Source organism: Camellia sinensis, chromosome 14 (genome assembly GCF_055761805.1).
Source record: "Camellia sinensis isolate YWXY chromosome 14, ASM5576180v1, whole genome shotgun sequence".
Taxonomy (NCBI): domain Eukaryota; kingdom Viridiplantae; phylum Streptophyta; class Magnoliopsida; order Ericales; family Theaceae; genus Camellia; species Camellia sinensis.
In genome coordinates, this window is record NC_138974.1 from 130,073,215 (window position 1) to 130,086,075 (window position 12,861).

The 12,861-nt window shown below is 36.8% G+C and overlaps 1 protein-coding gene across 12 annotated transcripts; it reads right to left on the reverse strand.

Moving 5' to 3' along the window:
* Nucleotides 1–1,692: 1,692 nt before the first annotated feature.
* On the reverse strand, nt 1,693–12,571 carry TTN9 (titan9). Of its 12 annotated transcripts, none has more exons than XM_082904149.1 (10): nt 12,372–12,541; nt 7,830–7,943; nt 7,654–7,701; nt 7,333–7,402; nt 5,235–5,325; nt 5,089–5,150; nt 3,459–3,769; nt 3,321–3,354; nt 3,096–3,224; nt 1,693–2,217 (listed from the first exon to the last, which is right to left on the reverse strand). In XM_082904149.1, the coding sequence occupies exons 3-10, from the start codon at nt 7,699–7,701 to the stop codon at nt 2,015–2,017; spliced, it is 948 nt and encodes a 315-aa protein (XP_082760275.1). In that variant the 5' UTR covers nt 7,830–7,943; nt 12,372–12,541; the 3' UTR covers nt 1,693–2,014. The 12 variants fall into 12 exon arrangements, with proteins under 12 accessions (XP_082760275.1, XP_082760274.1, XP_028104241.2 ...); XM_082904148.1 differs by having other exon boundaries at nt 7,654–7,714; XM_028248440.2 differs by having other exon boundaries at nt 3,096–3,233; nt 7,654–7,714.
* Nucleotides 12,572–12,861: the final 290 nt, after the last annotated feature.

Below are 12,861 nucleotides of genomic sequence, written 5' to 3' on the forward strand. Positions count from 1 at the left end.
CTTCATCTCCGACAGCACCACCACCGCTCCAACAATACCATCCTACCGTTGCCTCGTAAAGACAGATGCAGACGGCGGAGCAAGAGCGTCACCGACGAGGACCTCAACGAGCTCAAGGCTTACATCGAACTCGGATTCTAGTTTGATCAATTTAGTAATGGTATGTCGTCATTGTACTCGTTATCTTGTTCGAATCGATCAATTTCTACCCATGGATTTTGGTCAAAGCATCGCGGCGATGTTAGCTACAATCAGCTCCAGAAGGTACTGGATTTATCTGTATATATGTATGTATGTGGTTGGGTCTATGTTTATTGTTTGTGTAAATTGGAATTGCAGTAGATCATTTCGTTAAAACATAGATAAATTTGTAAGCAAATCAGATATATTTGAAAACACAGAGAAAATTGTTGCTAAAAATTCAATCGTGAGTAAAATCTGACTTCATGTTCATGAGCTTGATTGGTGTATTTCCATGCCTAAACCAGAGAAATTCTCTTATCTGTTTTTTTGTTTTTGTTCAATTTTCTCTGGTTTGATCAAAAACACAAATTTTCTCTATACAATTTTCTCTGGATAGAGCCACTCAAAGCCACACAAATTTTCTCTAACACAATTTTCTCTGGATAGAGCCATACAAATCGACACAAATTTTCTTTACACAATTTTCTTTGGATAGATCCACACAAAGCCACACAAATTTTCTCTAACACAATTTTCTCTAGATAGAGCCACACAAAGCCATACAAATTTTCTCTGGATTTCTTTGGTACTTAAGAGAAATTTCAATTTTCTCTAGTTTGAACCTTGAGAAATTATTTGGAAAGTCTAGAATTTCTCTGAAGAGAATTTCTTTGGGATTGAAATTTCTCTGGATCGATGTTAAGAGACCTTAAACATTATGAAAATATTAAATATCCTTTATACTATAAAATCTTAATACCAATGATCCTAAAAAAAATCTCCAAACAAATATAGTGTGAAAATTGGACAATCCGCATATGGAAGTCCTCAATTTAGATTGCAATCTTTTTTACATTGGATTTGTTTTGACATAAAATAAAAAATCATATTTTTCAGAGAACGTCTTTTAAAAAATATTTTTCTTAGTAAAGTTTTTAAAATTAACATACTAGTAATATTTGTATTCGCTATGGTTGGATGGTGATGGTAGTGGCGGCAAGCCATAGGTAGAGGTGAAGGTGGCGATAGTAGCAACGGTGGTAGAGACAGTGGTGGTCTAATGGAGTGATGACAAAAGTAGACAGGTAAAAATAGAAATAAAAACAAAAAATGTCTGAAAGGGCCAAGATATGCATAAAAAAAATTATGAGTTGACTTGGATACATTATTAACAAAAGATCCTTTTTTATGTAAGAAACGTATTTAATGAAAAAAAAATAAATCTAAGTCAATTTATTATTCTTTCTTATAATATTGATCTACTAATTAGATTATATAATTGATTAGACCACCCTTGTAAACTATTTTGTTGATTAACAATCTAGCAAATAAAAAATATGCATACCTCTTTGATTTATTTATTTTTTAATAAAAGATGTAATATTTCAATGAAATTAATGCTATTAAATAACATGTGAAACAATTAGACATCATCTCATTGAAATACTAATAAAATAGAGTTACTAAAGTCATCTAATCTAATCTAATCTATTATATAAAGTCAAGGTATATATGAAACCAAATCACTCTATTATATGAAGTCAAGGTGTAGATGAAACCAAATCACGCTTACATGACAACTAAGCTAAACAATCTCTTGTTTTATCTAACTGTTTTAATTAGTAACCCTCAATCCAAATGAACTAGGTGTCAACACTTCAAGGTTTCATAAAATTAAAAGGCTATATCCCTCTACACATTTTACAAATATTCATGAAATATAGAGAATCTCAATTTCATATTTGAACTCAAGAGAAATTCAACCTTTTTTGTGCCCTGAACTCGAGAAAAATCTAATTTTTTCTTAAAAAAAACTTGGGAGGGGCCGTCCCTATGCAAGTCCGCCACTGAGCTTGATAACCCGGGATACCCTCTCAAAGAAGATAGGGCACATCTTCACACTGAACATTATGACTTCTCTCATCCACTCTGGTGCCACTCTCTCAAATGCACCCAACGACAACACACTATACACCAATTCCACTTCTTCCTCTGTACCTCCTTTATTTACCCTTGTCAGACTGAATGAGTAACCTGTAATAATAACCACAACCTTACAACAGTAGATATTAAATGCTGAACACTGCTACTGGAGTTTAACAATTTTATGTATTTTGAACAGTTAACAAATTTCACCTTGCAAACTACCGTTTGTAGTCATTTCATTTCTACTAAAAATTCAGCCATTAGTTGGAAAAAGTTTTTTGGGTGGCCAAACTGCACCCCAAAAGTGGGTGCATTTAGACCACTAAACAAATGGTGTTGTTTGGATGTAGACCACAAACCAGATCTGGGGAGATTATAAGGGGGTGTGGCAGTCATGACTACCGGTGGGGAGGACCACTGGATCTGTGAGGAGATTGCAACGTGATTTGAGAAAGAATAGAGCAACCGCAACTGGGGAGATGGGGTTTAGGGTTAGGGTTTGAGAGAGTGGGAATAGAAGGGGGACGGCAGCAGCAAGCTACGGAGAATGAAGGAAAGGCGGCTGCAAGGCAGGATGGGAGGTGGCGGCAAGCTGTGGGGAGGGAAGGGGAGGGGGCTAGGGGTGCCTGAGATGGTGGTGCGGCTGTAGTGGCAGCACGGGAGGTGGAGGGAGTTTGGGGTGGACGAGGGGCACAGTTGATATTAATTGGAGTGCTCAAAGAAAATGAACAAAATTTGAATTTGGGATTGGGTGCTCAAAGAAATGGGGTGTCCAACAACAAATTTGAGAGGTGTATAGAGCCACCCAAAATATAGGCTAATACGCCTTGGGTTTTAAAAATAATTTTGACATCTGAAGGAATGATGAATTGCCAAAATGCCAATTCAAACAAATATATCAATGTGCCAAAGAATAAAGTAAAAAAGGAATATTAGCCACCGTTATTTAAAACTGTTAGAAACTTAAATACAGAATCAAGAATTACCACTTGATTGATGAAGTGCTGAGATGCATTTTCCTTCAGTTTGCGTAGCAGTCGATAATTTCATACCAAGTGACCACTCAAGAAGATCTTGAAACATGCAGTTTGCATCACCAGTGAGATTTATGCCACCTAAACATTCTAGTTGTAACAAACAGTTAGACATGGTCACATGAAAATAATGCCCAGTAGGAGGATAAAAGAAATTTCATATCCCTGAATGCATACCTGAGAGATCAATCTTTCTTCTACAACACTCCGGCTAAATATTGTAAATTAAGTTAGTCAGAAAAGAGAAGAAAAGAACAAGAAAAAGAAAAGATAAATGAATGAGTTAACTGATATGTGTATGATTATCATCTATACCTGAACAATATTCAAACCAGTTCCACTTGACACAATTTGCGTGAATATATCACTCGCAGATTTGCTTTCCAGGGCACACTCAAGTGGATCACTGGTACACGGAGTCATCATAACTTCTGCAGTAGTCCCATCATCTCTGCTGCGTTTTCTTGTGACATTCACATCGAAGTCATTAAGTATGTCTGATCCAATTTGCAAGCTTCCAGACATATGCAGTTGTTCATTTTCGATTTTGTCTTCCCTTGCACTGCAACAAAGTCCCTCAAGTTGCAGGTTCTTAAGCCCCTCAATTTCTTCTAAAAGCTTTGTACCTGAAATATATTTGAGCCACTGTACTAAGGATGGATCAAAATCTATCACCGCCTAGACTTTCAGCAAATAACCTATTCATGTAATTAATGAAGTTCACCCATGAAAGATTTATTTGTTCAATAACTGATTTATAGTGAAATGAGTTCCAACCATGAAATTTCCCAGATAAACAACTGAGTTATGTGGGCTATAGAATGAATCATATCAATCATATGAAGTGGATGCTTGTACATAATTTGTAACAGGGCCAACAAGGTCATTTAGCCTTTAGGTAGTTCAGTCTCAATAATTCAAGGATTTAAGAGGGGGAAAAAGAAAAACTCCACGGGCCTAATGAAAGAATGGTGAACACACACGTCATAATGGACATATGCATATTTGGAATGGTGTGCCGACATTACTCAACTACTATTCAAACTCTTATAAATTCCACTAAGTCTAAAACTCTAAGCCCAAAGAATAAATAAAATAAAATAAAGCATTGTATTAAGAATACACTGCAACAGAATACAAAATATAAATTTTTTATTGACAACCCACAACTAAAAGTTTACACAACTGCAAGTGCCTGACACATGTCATTCACATCTTAAACTAGCATACTTAGCACAAACATGAGCATACCTCACTTATTCACTCACACAGATTTTACTACACAACGAGGCACCTGAACATCTCACACTTCGTATACATCTCCACACTTGGGTTGTTGGTTTTGTTGCCTTCAGACTCTTTGGTGGCTCTCTTTACCAAACAACACCAAAGACCATCCTTGGCCATTTATACTTGAGAGAGGTGGTTGATGAACAAATAATCTCAACCGATTTATTGAACTCTTAGTTATTAATGAACAAATACCAAAGTTTTGCCCACACCCACCATGAGGAGAACATGGTAGAAAATCTAGATAGAACTAGACATAGCCTTAAGAATGTGTTGATTTTTCAACACATTTTGTCGTTGTGGCATGGGTTAGAGTCAAGGGAAACAACCTCTCCACGGAAAAGTGGGGTAAAAGTTGCCTACCTACTACCTCTCCCAGGCACTCCTCTAAGCGGGAGTCTTTTTGCACTAGGTCTGACATTTTTATTCCAACATAAAATATGTGTAAGTATCTCCCAACCAGAAATAAAATGGCTGGACGGAGTGATTCTGGCATATATTGCCATGGTCACCCAAATTTCATCGTATGGCAAACATGCAAGATGAACCACCAAGTAAAGAAGGAAACACCATTCTATTTATATATTTACTTATTCATATTCTAAAAAAAAAGAGTAAAAATATAACATTCATTTAAACAATCAAGTAGTCTTACTCTTCTGGCTCTCTTCCATTAAAAGCTTTTGATACTCAGCAAGTTGATTGTCCTTTGTATATCTGCAGCCAAAGTTACACGTCATATAATTTTATGGTTCTGGATCTCTTTGAAACTGAATCCAATCCCACTAGCAAAATATTTACCTGATTGAAGCCACTTCACTTCTCAAGTCATTGATTTGTCCATGTAACCTGCCATTTTCATTTCTTAAGTGCTCTATCAATTCCTCCGCAGCTGCAACAACAAATAAAGAAAATACATTATTAAGCACTTAAAATGCTTATATTCTGTTCCCATTTGCTTACCAAATCCAACTGAACCTAATCCTGACCAAGGGCAACCTTATTCATATTTTCTTTAGTCAGATCTGAACTGATAACAGTACATATTTAAACCATTCATTCCAAGTCCCATTTGACTACCAAAAAAAAGTACAGACAACTAAAGAATACAGCAATGACAAAGTATTTTGCCCTTACAAAGTTAAGGGTTTAAAGGCTATCTAGACTAATCCTATATGGATATATTTATATTTTTTGAAAAAAAGTGCCAGATCCTGTATATAAAGTAATTTACTGATTTCATCATTATTCTGTAAAGGTACTGCATGTTCAAAAGTTTTATAATTTTCTTACTGGTAAAATCAAATGTTCCAATTTTATAAATAGTAGCTGGTTTCACATTTGGGATAGTCCACTTATCTAGGGCTTCCTTCACATCCTAATAGGCTACAAGTTCTGGTTCTGGAAGTAGTTCCATAACGGTGGCAAAATCAAAATACCACTCAGGAAAAGGCCAAGTTTGGCATGATTGAAAAAAGACAAAAAGTCAAAAAGTCACTATCCTATTTAAGTCACATCATCTTATTTAAGTCACATCACATCTCTAACACATCACTTCAAACCCAACCCAAACTCAACCCATATTTCATAAAAAGTCAAAAAGTACACTTATTTAGTCTTCCCAAACTAGGCCATAATACGTTGGTGTTTTTCTAGATGGAAATAATACTGGTTTTTGAGTCTTTCAAGCTATTGAGAATTGTGGCAATTAAAATGCCATTTTCTAAACTCCTGGTATTTAGGTTGCATAAAATCTTGGTTAATCATATGACGATTTTCACTTCCTGGTGTAAAATCCATTAAATTTCAAAATCCATAAAAGAGTGGGCTAATCAAATTCAAGCCTCAGTCAAGGACAGCAAACCATGAATCAAACTTTAATATGCGTCTTTATAGTCATAAACTGACTGCACTATATGGAAAAAAAGAGTACAGAATTCCTATAAGACAGTGTGTCCCCTTACATCAAGTGGACACGTTGAAAACACGCAATAAATGACATGTTTGTTTAACCATCAAACAAGCTTCAGTAGGTGCTTTTGAGGTCATAAACTGACTCCCAGGAATGTTCAGCAAATATGCTGATGGCCTTCATCAAGGGTAAGGACTTCCTACAAGACAGAGTGTATCCTTACTTTAAAAGGATACAGAACTCCCAAACTGAATGGAAAAACCTTTTTCAATAAAAAGATAAAATAGTGATCAGTATGCCACTAAACTAAAATTTTATTACATATTGTTCCCACTTAATTATATATCAATATTCTGCATATATTAAGTATTAACTCATTATCCTGCCAAATTCATGTCATAATGCCACTTTCTAAAACCAAATTAATTGTATATACACCACATTAGGCATGAATTCCATCAATTCGAACTTGATTCAACTGGGGAAACTAAATTTTTAGGTAAAAAATTTTCCAGCCAAACAAACCAGTTGCAATGATTTTTGTCTAACCACAGAACTCAGGTACTCTATTTAGCTGATTTGCAGGCCAAGTCTAGGAGATTTGAAGATTTGAATTCATGGGTTGCATCTTCAGTAGCTAGCCCTGTATCATAAGATCCAATTGATTTTTCATGCTGAAGATTTGGATTTGCTACTTGTCCACCCCAAAGTCATACAAGAGAGGGAGAGTTTGAAGCAAGTGCTTCCTCAGGTCACATCCCTCCTAAGCCCATGGTGTTTACTGTACTCTTCATATGTGGAAATTGTAGGCACAAGTTTTAGAAATTGGAAACAATTCCATATATCAAACATATCTCAACTCAACACACACACTACACATATACAGAGATGAATTTTGCTTTATACAAGTTTACTTATGCAGAACTTTAATAAGAACTAGGAAATATCAAAAAGACAACCAAAAGAATAAGATGGAGAAATAAATACCAGAGACATAGTTCATAAATTTGGCTTCCTGCTCGCGGTTGAACTCGTCTATTTTAGACCCTTTTTCAGTCTAAAAAAAGCATAATATCACAAATTAGTTTTACCAAAATAAATAATAATAAGATGACACAAATAGGTAGAAAATGAGGCCCTCCTTGTTTCAAGAAAATGACTTTTACACCACAACATAAAATTTTCTTCTCCCCGCTAAATCTTCCACGAAAACTTTTTATTTTTTTCCCGAGAAACTATTTAGGGCTGCTAAACGAGAAAACCATGTACAAAATATATATATAGTGAGGGAGAGAGAAAGCTGAAAACCTTGAGTTTGGTGTACTTGTCGTAGAGCTTTGAGTAAAGGGCCTCCATCTGCGATCAAAGACTAGCAAACGCATTGCTTTAGAGGGGAAATTCAATCTAATAAAAATCAAAATCTACCAATTGAATCTTAGAAAAAGCCCTAATTTGGACATACATACAGTGGGGGATAGTAGTACCTGCACAAAAAGCAAGGAAGAAGAAACCCTAGATAGATCTCCGAACCCAACCTCTGAATTCTCTTCTTGGGAAAAATGAGAAGAAATCAAACAAAGGAATTCTCAATTCCGATTCTGCAAAGGCGCGAAAATGGAATTTCAAAACTAGACGAGTATTTCACTGTTGCTTTACTACTAGAGGATCCGGACTCTCACTCACTATCCAACCCTTCTATTTCATATTTTGGGTAAGGGTGGTGTTTTTAGGGTTGCACAGCATATGCAGCCTAAGTATTAACCTTGGATTAGAAAGAAATGATCAAGATCATTGAATTGTTTGATTGTGAAAAATGAAAACCTGGCAACCGGTTAACCGGTGTTTTTTTTCCCGACTATGGCATTTTCAAAAGTTTAGTCCTCCTTCTTTCCGATGCAACCAAAAAAAAGTTTAGTCCTCCTCCCCTAGGGTGTCTTTTTCACTTTATTTCGATTATCGGGTAAACCGGTTTTACCAATGACATTTTCTAAAAAACGGTTTTATCAAACCCCTTTTTTGGTGAATAAAAAATTAGAGGAGTGACGGAGACCCCCTCCAATCACCACCCCCACCACCCCACACACATGTGGCAGGTGGTGATTGGAGGACAAGGGAAACAAAAAAAAAAAAAGGAAAATCCAACCAATGAGAAAGAGAGAGAGTCAAAGGGGGTGGGAAAAAAAGGGCGTCTTAGACATTTTTGAAAAAATTAATACAATTTCCTTACACAAAAACGGTTTTACAAAAGCTGTTTTCACTAAACGTGTAATTAATTTTGACTTAATAAAAAACGGTTTTCATAAAACCATTTTTTAGTAATATTTTTTTTTTCCAATTTATATTTTCAACATAAATATTGTTTGTCAAAATTAATTTTATAAAATAAAACGGTGTTGCTAAAACTGTTTTATAATACGGTTTTACGAAACCCGTTTTATAATACAGCTTTTCTAAAACCGTTTTTAGTAATTTTTTTTAGGGTTTTGTTTTGGCATAAAACTAGTCTGGTCAGTCCGAAACACACACTCTGCATTCAACGTTAGCACCGCGAAGGAGGCAAAGAAGAGAGAGACGCGAAGAGCACCGCAGAGGAGGCCAAGAAGACGAAGGCCACCGTGAGAGTTGTAGTAAGAACGAAGAAGACAAAGACCTCAAAACATGGTCGCACCTCTCCCTTCCATCATTGACATTGAGGTTTGTTTTGAATAAATTAGGATTTGCATTTTTGATTGGGGAATTTAAAGTTCAAAATTAGGTTTTGTTGGGCCTCCAGACATTTACAGCAGATTGTTTATGCGGTAATGTCTGAGATTGTAGTTGTAATGTACCTTGGCCCTCATCCCCTAAACCCCAAGCAACAGTTGTTTTGGACTGAGATAGGTGTTATGCTTCTTGTGGTCTAGTAGAGAGTTTATCCTCTGTGTGTGCTGTATTGGCCCCCTTACCGAACGACCGACTTTGCCTTTCATTTCAGCCCCCAATTTTTGCTTTTTGTCAAACACCCAGTCCTTCCCAGAACTGCGTTGTTAGCAAACCGTCCACTTGCCTTTGAGATTATTTTTTTAGTCCCCAAATGTTGTTTTTTGTGAACCCCCCATTGCTTGACTTCCCATCACTGTGATCCTCATTCGGACTGGAATTCCAGGAATTGAATGGTGACTCTTATTACTGTCCTGATGGAGAGGCACAGTGAAGGGAAGTTTTTAATGGGGTTGCACATTCACATTTGTTGTGCCTTTATTGTGAGCACTTCGTCTGTCTGAACTTTATTACCCCAACTAAACCAACCACTTGGCTTTGAGCTTGTTTCTCCAGTCCTCAAGTTTAGTTTTCTGTCAACTCCCCCTCCCTTACCAGAGTCGTCCTCCTCATTGGACTTCCCGGGATTGAATGGTGACTCTATCTTCTTGAGTTTCAGATATTGAAATTCTGTATCCAGACCATCACTATTTGAAGAAGCCTAGTTAAGGGAAGCTCTTGACTGAGCTACCTGTTCTGTTTTCTGTGCCGTTGAAGAGGGCACGTCATCTGTCTGAACTGCATTACCCTCCCAACTGGACCAACCACTTGACTTTGAGATTGTTTCTCCAGTTCCCAAATTCTGTTTTCTGCCAACCCCCTCGTTCCTTCCCATCAATGTGGTCATCATTCTTACTCGACTTCTTCTAGGAATCGCCTAATCAATCTTTCTGCCATCCTGTTTGCGACTGTAATTCAACTTTACCCTGGTCCTTTTCACTCGAAGAACCTCGACCCCCTCTACTGGACCCCCAACCACTTGCCTTTGACGTCGTGTCGTCTCCCAAATTCTATTTTTTTGTCAACAGCCCACTCCTTGCTACCATTGGACTCACCGTTTATATTAGAACTCCAGATATTAGCAGGTGACTCATTCTCATGCCCGGTTTGAGATTGTATTTCAACTTTAGTACCCTTAGTATTGGAAGAACCCCAAGCAACATAAGTTTGTAAGTGTTATCTATTCTACAGATTCTGACTGGACTGTATGAGCCCCCTAATTGGAGGAACTTGGGGAACTTTAATATTAACTGCACGATCTAGCTATTGGCCAAATTGTGTTCGTTTTGGTTGAAACTTATATCACTTAATATTTTTTGCTATATTTTGGCCAAGAAGTAGTGAAAGGTCACTCAATAGTTTCAAGTGTTGCTCTAAAACCATGAAAAATAATAATTTATTCTTATTTGAACCTTCTATTTTTTTTGTTGGCAATGAGTAGCACTTGGGTTCTTCAAGGATAGGCTGATTGTTGTCAGTTTCGACTAATATGAGTTTTAGGTTGTTCATGTTGGTAGGAAAGTACACAAGTGAGGGAGGTGCATGCAATTCTGAACTTGCATTCTACGACCTTGCATTCTTGATTACGCTTCAGGTTATACAACTGAACAGCGTCCACTAAGCTTTTCTTATCAGTAAAGATCATTCTTGTCTCCAAATGAGCAGTTTCAGAGTCCCACAATGGCCAACGTTCGACAACATTGCGGCTAGTGACGGAACCCACATTGTCGAAATTCCCATTATGGTAGAAAGGGATATGGATATGTGGGAGTATGTCCTGCATATCATCATGCCCTCCAACTTCGTCATCACCAAAGTCAATGTCTTCACCTCCCCTTAAGCCATCAAAATCTTCCATGGAATCTTCATCACTTACTCCAGCCTCATCATCAAATGGCACTGTATCATCAGAGGATGCATAAATTTGGGCAGTTGTCTCTGTTGTACGAATTGGATCTGCTTCGGCACTGTAATAAACATCTAGGTTCTCTGATGCATTAAATTTCGTGTAACCCTCAGAATAATTGAATGGCGGGTAATCTTGAGGGAACATGTGTGCAGACTGTATAACTGTATTGTCAGGGGATTGCGATTGTGTCAACATCTGCGTGAATGTCCCCCCCCCCCCCCCGCCCCCCCACCACCGGAATTGACATATGTGTGCCACCAAAACTACTCTCTTTCTCCACATAGATTTCCAACAAAAAATATGAACCTAATTTCTGGGTGAGCTCTAACACATTAGTTAAGGTCTCATTATCGTTGATCGGTAGCAGCCTATACTTCCCCTGACATGGGAGTCTACATTTAAACTTTAATTGCATTATTTCCCTGTATGTACCGACCTTCGGCACCATCATAGCCTCTAACTCACCCAATGTTATCCCCCTATGCACATTATACAACCCCTGTGGTTCGGTGTCGTACGACACACCTTCCTCGCGATTTCGCAAAATATCCCCCCCCCCCCCCAATAGAACATAATGCTCAGAACTTTCATACCTACACTTTGCATTCAAACTAACTCAATATTTTCAAAATAATAAAGGAACCACATTTGGGAAACATATTTCCATGCTTGAACTGTTAGTATATGACATTTGATTATGATGCCTCATACAAAGCCGAAATTATGAAACTCTATATAATCTTCAACGTACATATTCAAACCTATACATACACAAGATAGGTTTCTAACACTATATCAACTCTATATATTCAAACCTATACATATGCAAACTCTACCTTCATTACACTCTATATATTCAAATTTATTTTGCCCTCTCAAAACATAAACACAACAAATTTTATTTCACTTTTTACCTTCATTACAATGAAAATGGAAATAAAATCATTTGCAAAGAAAATAAATTAATGCCCACATTTCAAATAAAATACAAAATATGAAAGAAAAAATTTATTGGAAACAAAAATTCTGTACATCTTTGACAAACGATTATAATGACAACCATTTCATGACAAACGAATACAAATTCATTTCGACAGAAATGAATTTAATGACAACCATTTAAAATAAAATACAAAATATGAAAAATTATTTTGTAAAAATTTTTTGACAGAAGAATTTGTTCAACATTGATGAAACTAGATCTTTCCTGCAAAACATAGCTTACGAATACCAAAATTTTATCCATTTCAAAACCCTAGTTTCAGTAATCCCTAATTTCCAAATCTCAAATGAAAACCCTCATTTATGCAATACAAACCTGAATGTGGATGTTTGCTGAAGGTCTTCCTCGTCGGTGGTGTTGCGTTGCCCGTTCTTCGTTTGGTTGCTCTTCGTCGTCGGTCTTCCTTTTGAGTTCTGGCGAGTAACAAAGTGAACTGCGTTGGAGTGGAGTGGAAACTGTGTTGGAGTTCTGCTCTTCGTTTGGTTGCTTTTGTAAAGACCAGGAAAATGTTTATTACAAAGGGCTTTGGCTCCGTCCAGTCCTTAATCGGATTAGATCGTACTGTTGGGTCCGTGGAAGTTCATCACGAGTCCTGTTTTAATAATCTGAATTGCTCAATGTGTAGAACTCGTCGAGTACTGTAAGCCTATAAAAAATCACGTTAATCGGATATCGGTAGCTATGTAATCAAATCAGTTTGTATAAAAAAAATAGACGGTGAATAAATTAACGGTTGACAAAAATCTGATTTGATCACATAGCTACCGATATCCGATTAACGTGATTTTTTACAGCCTTATAGTAC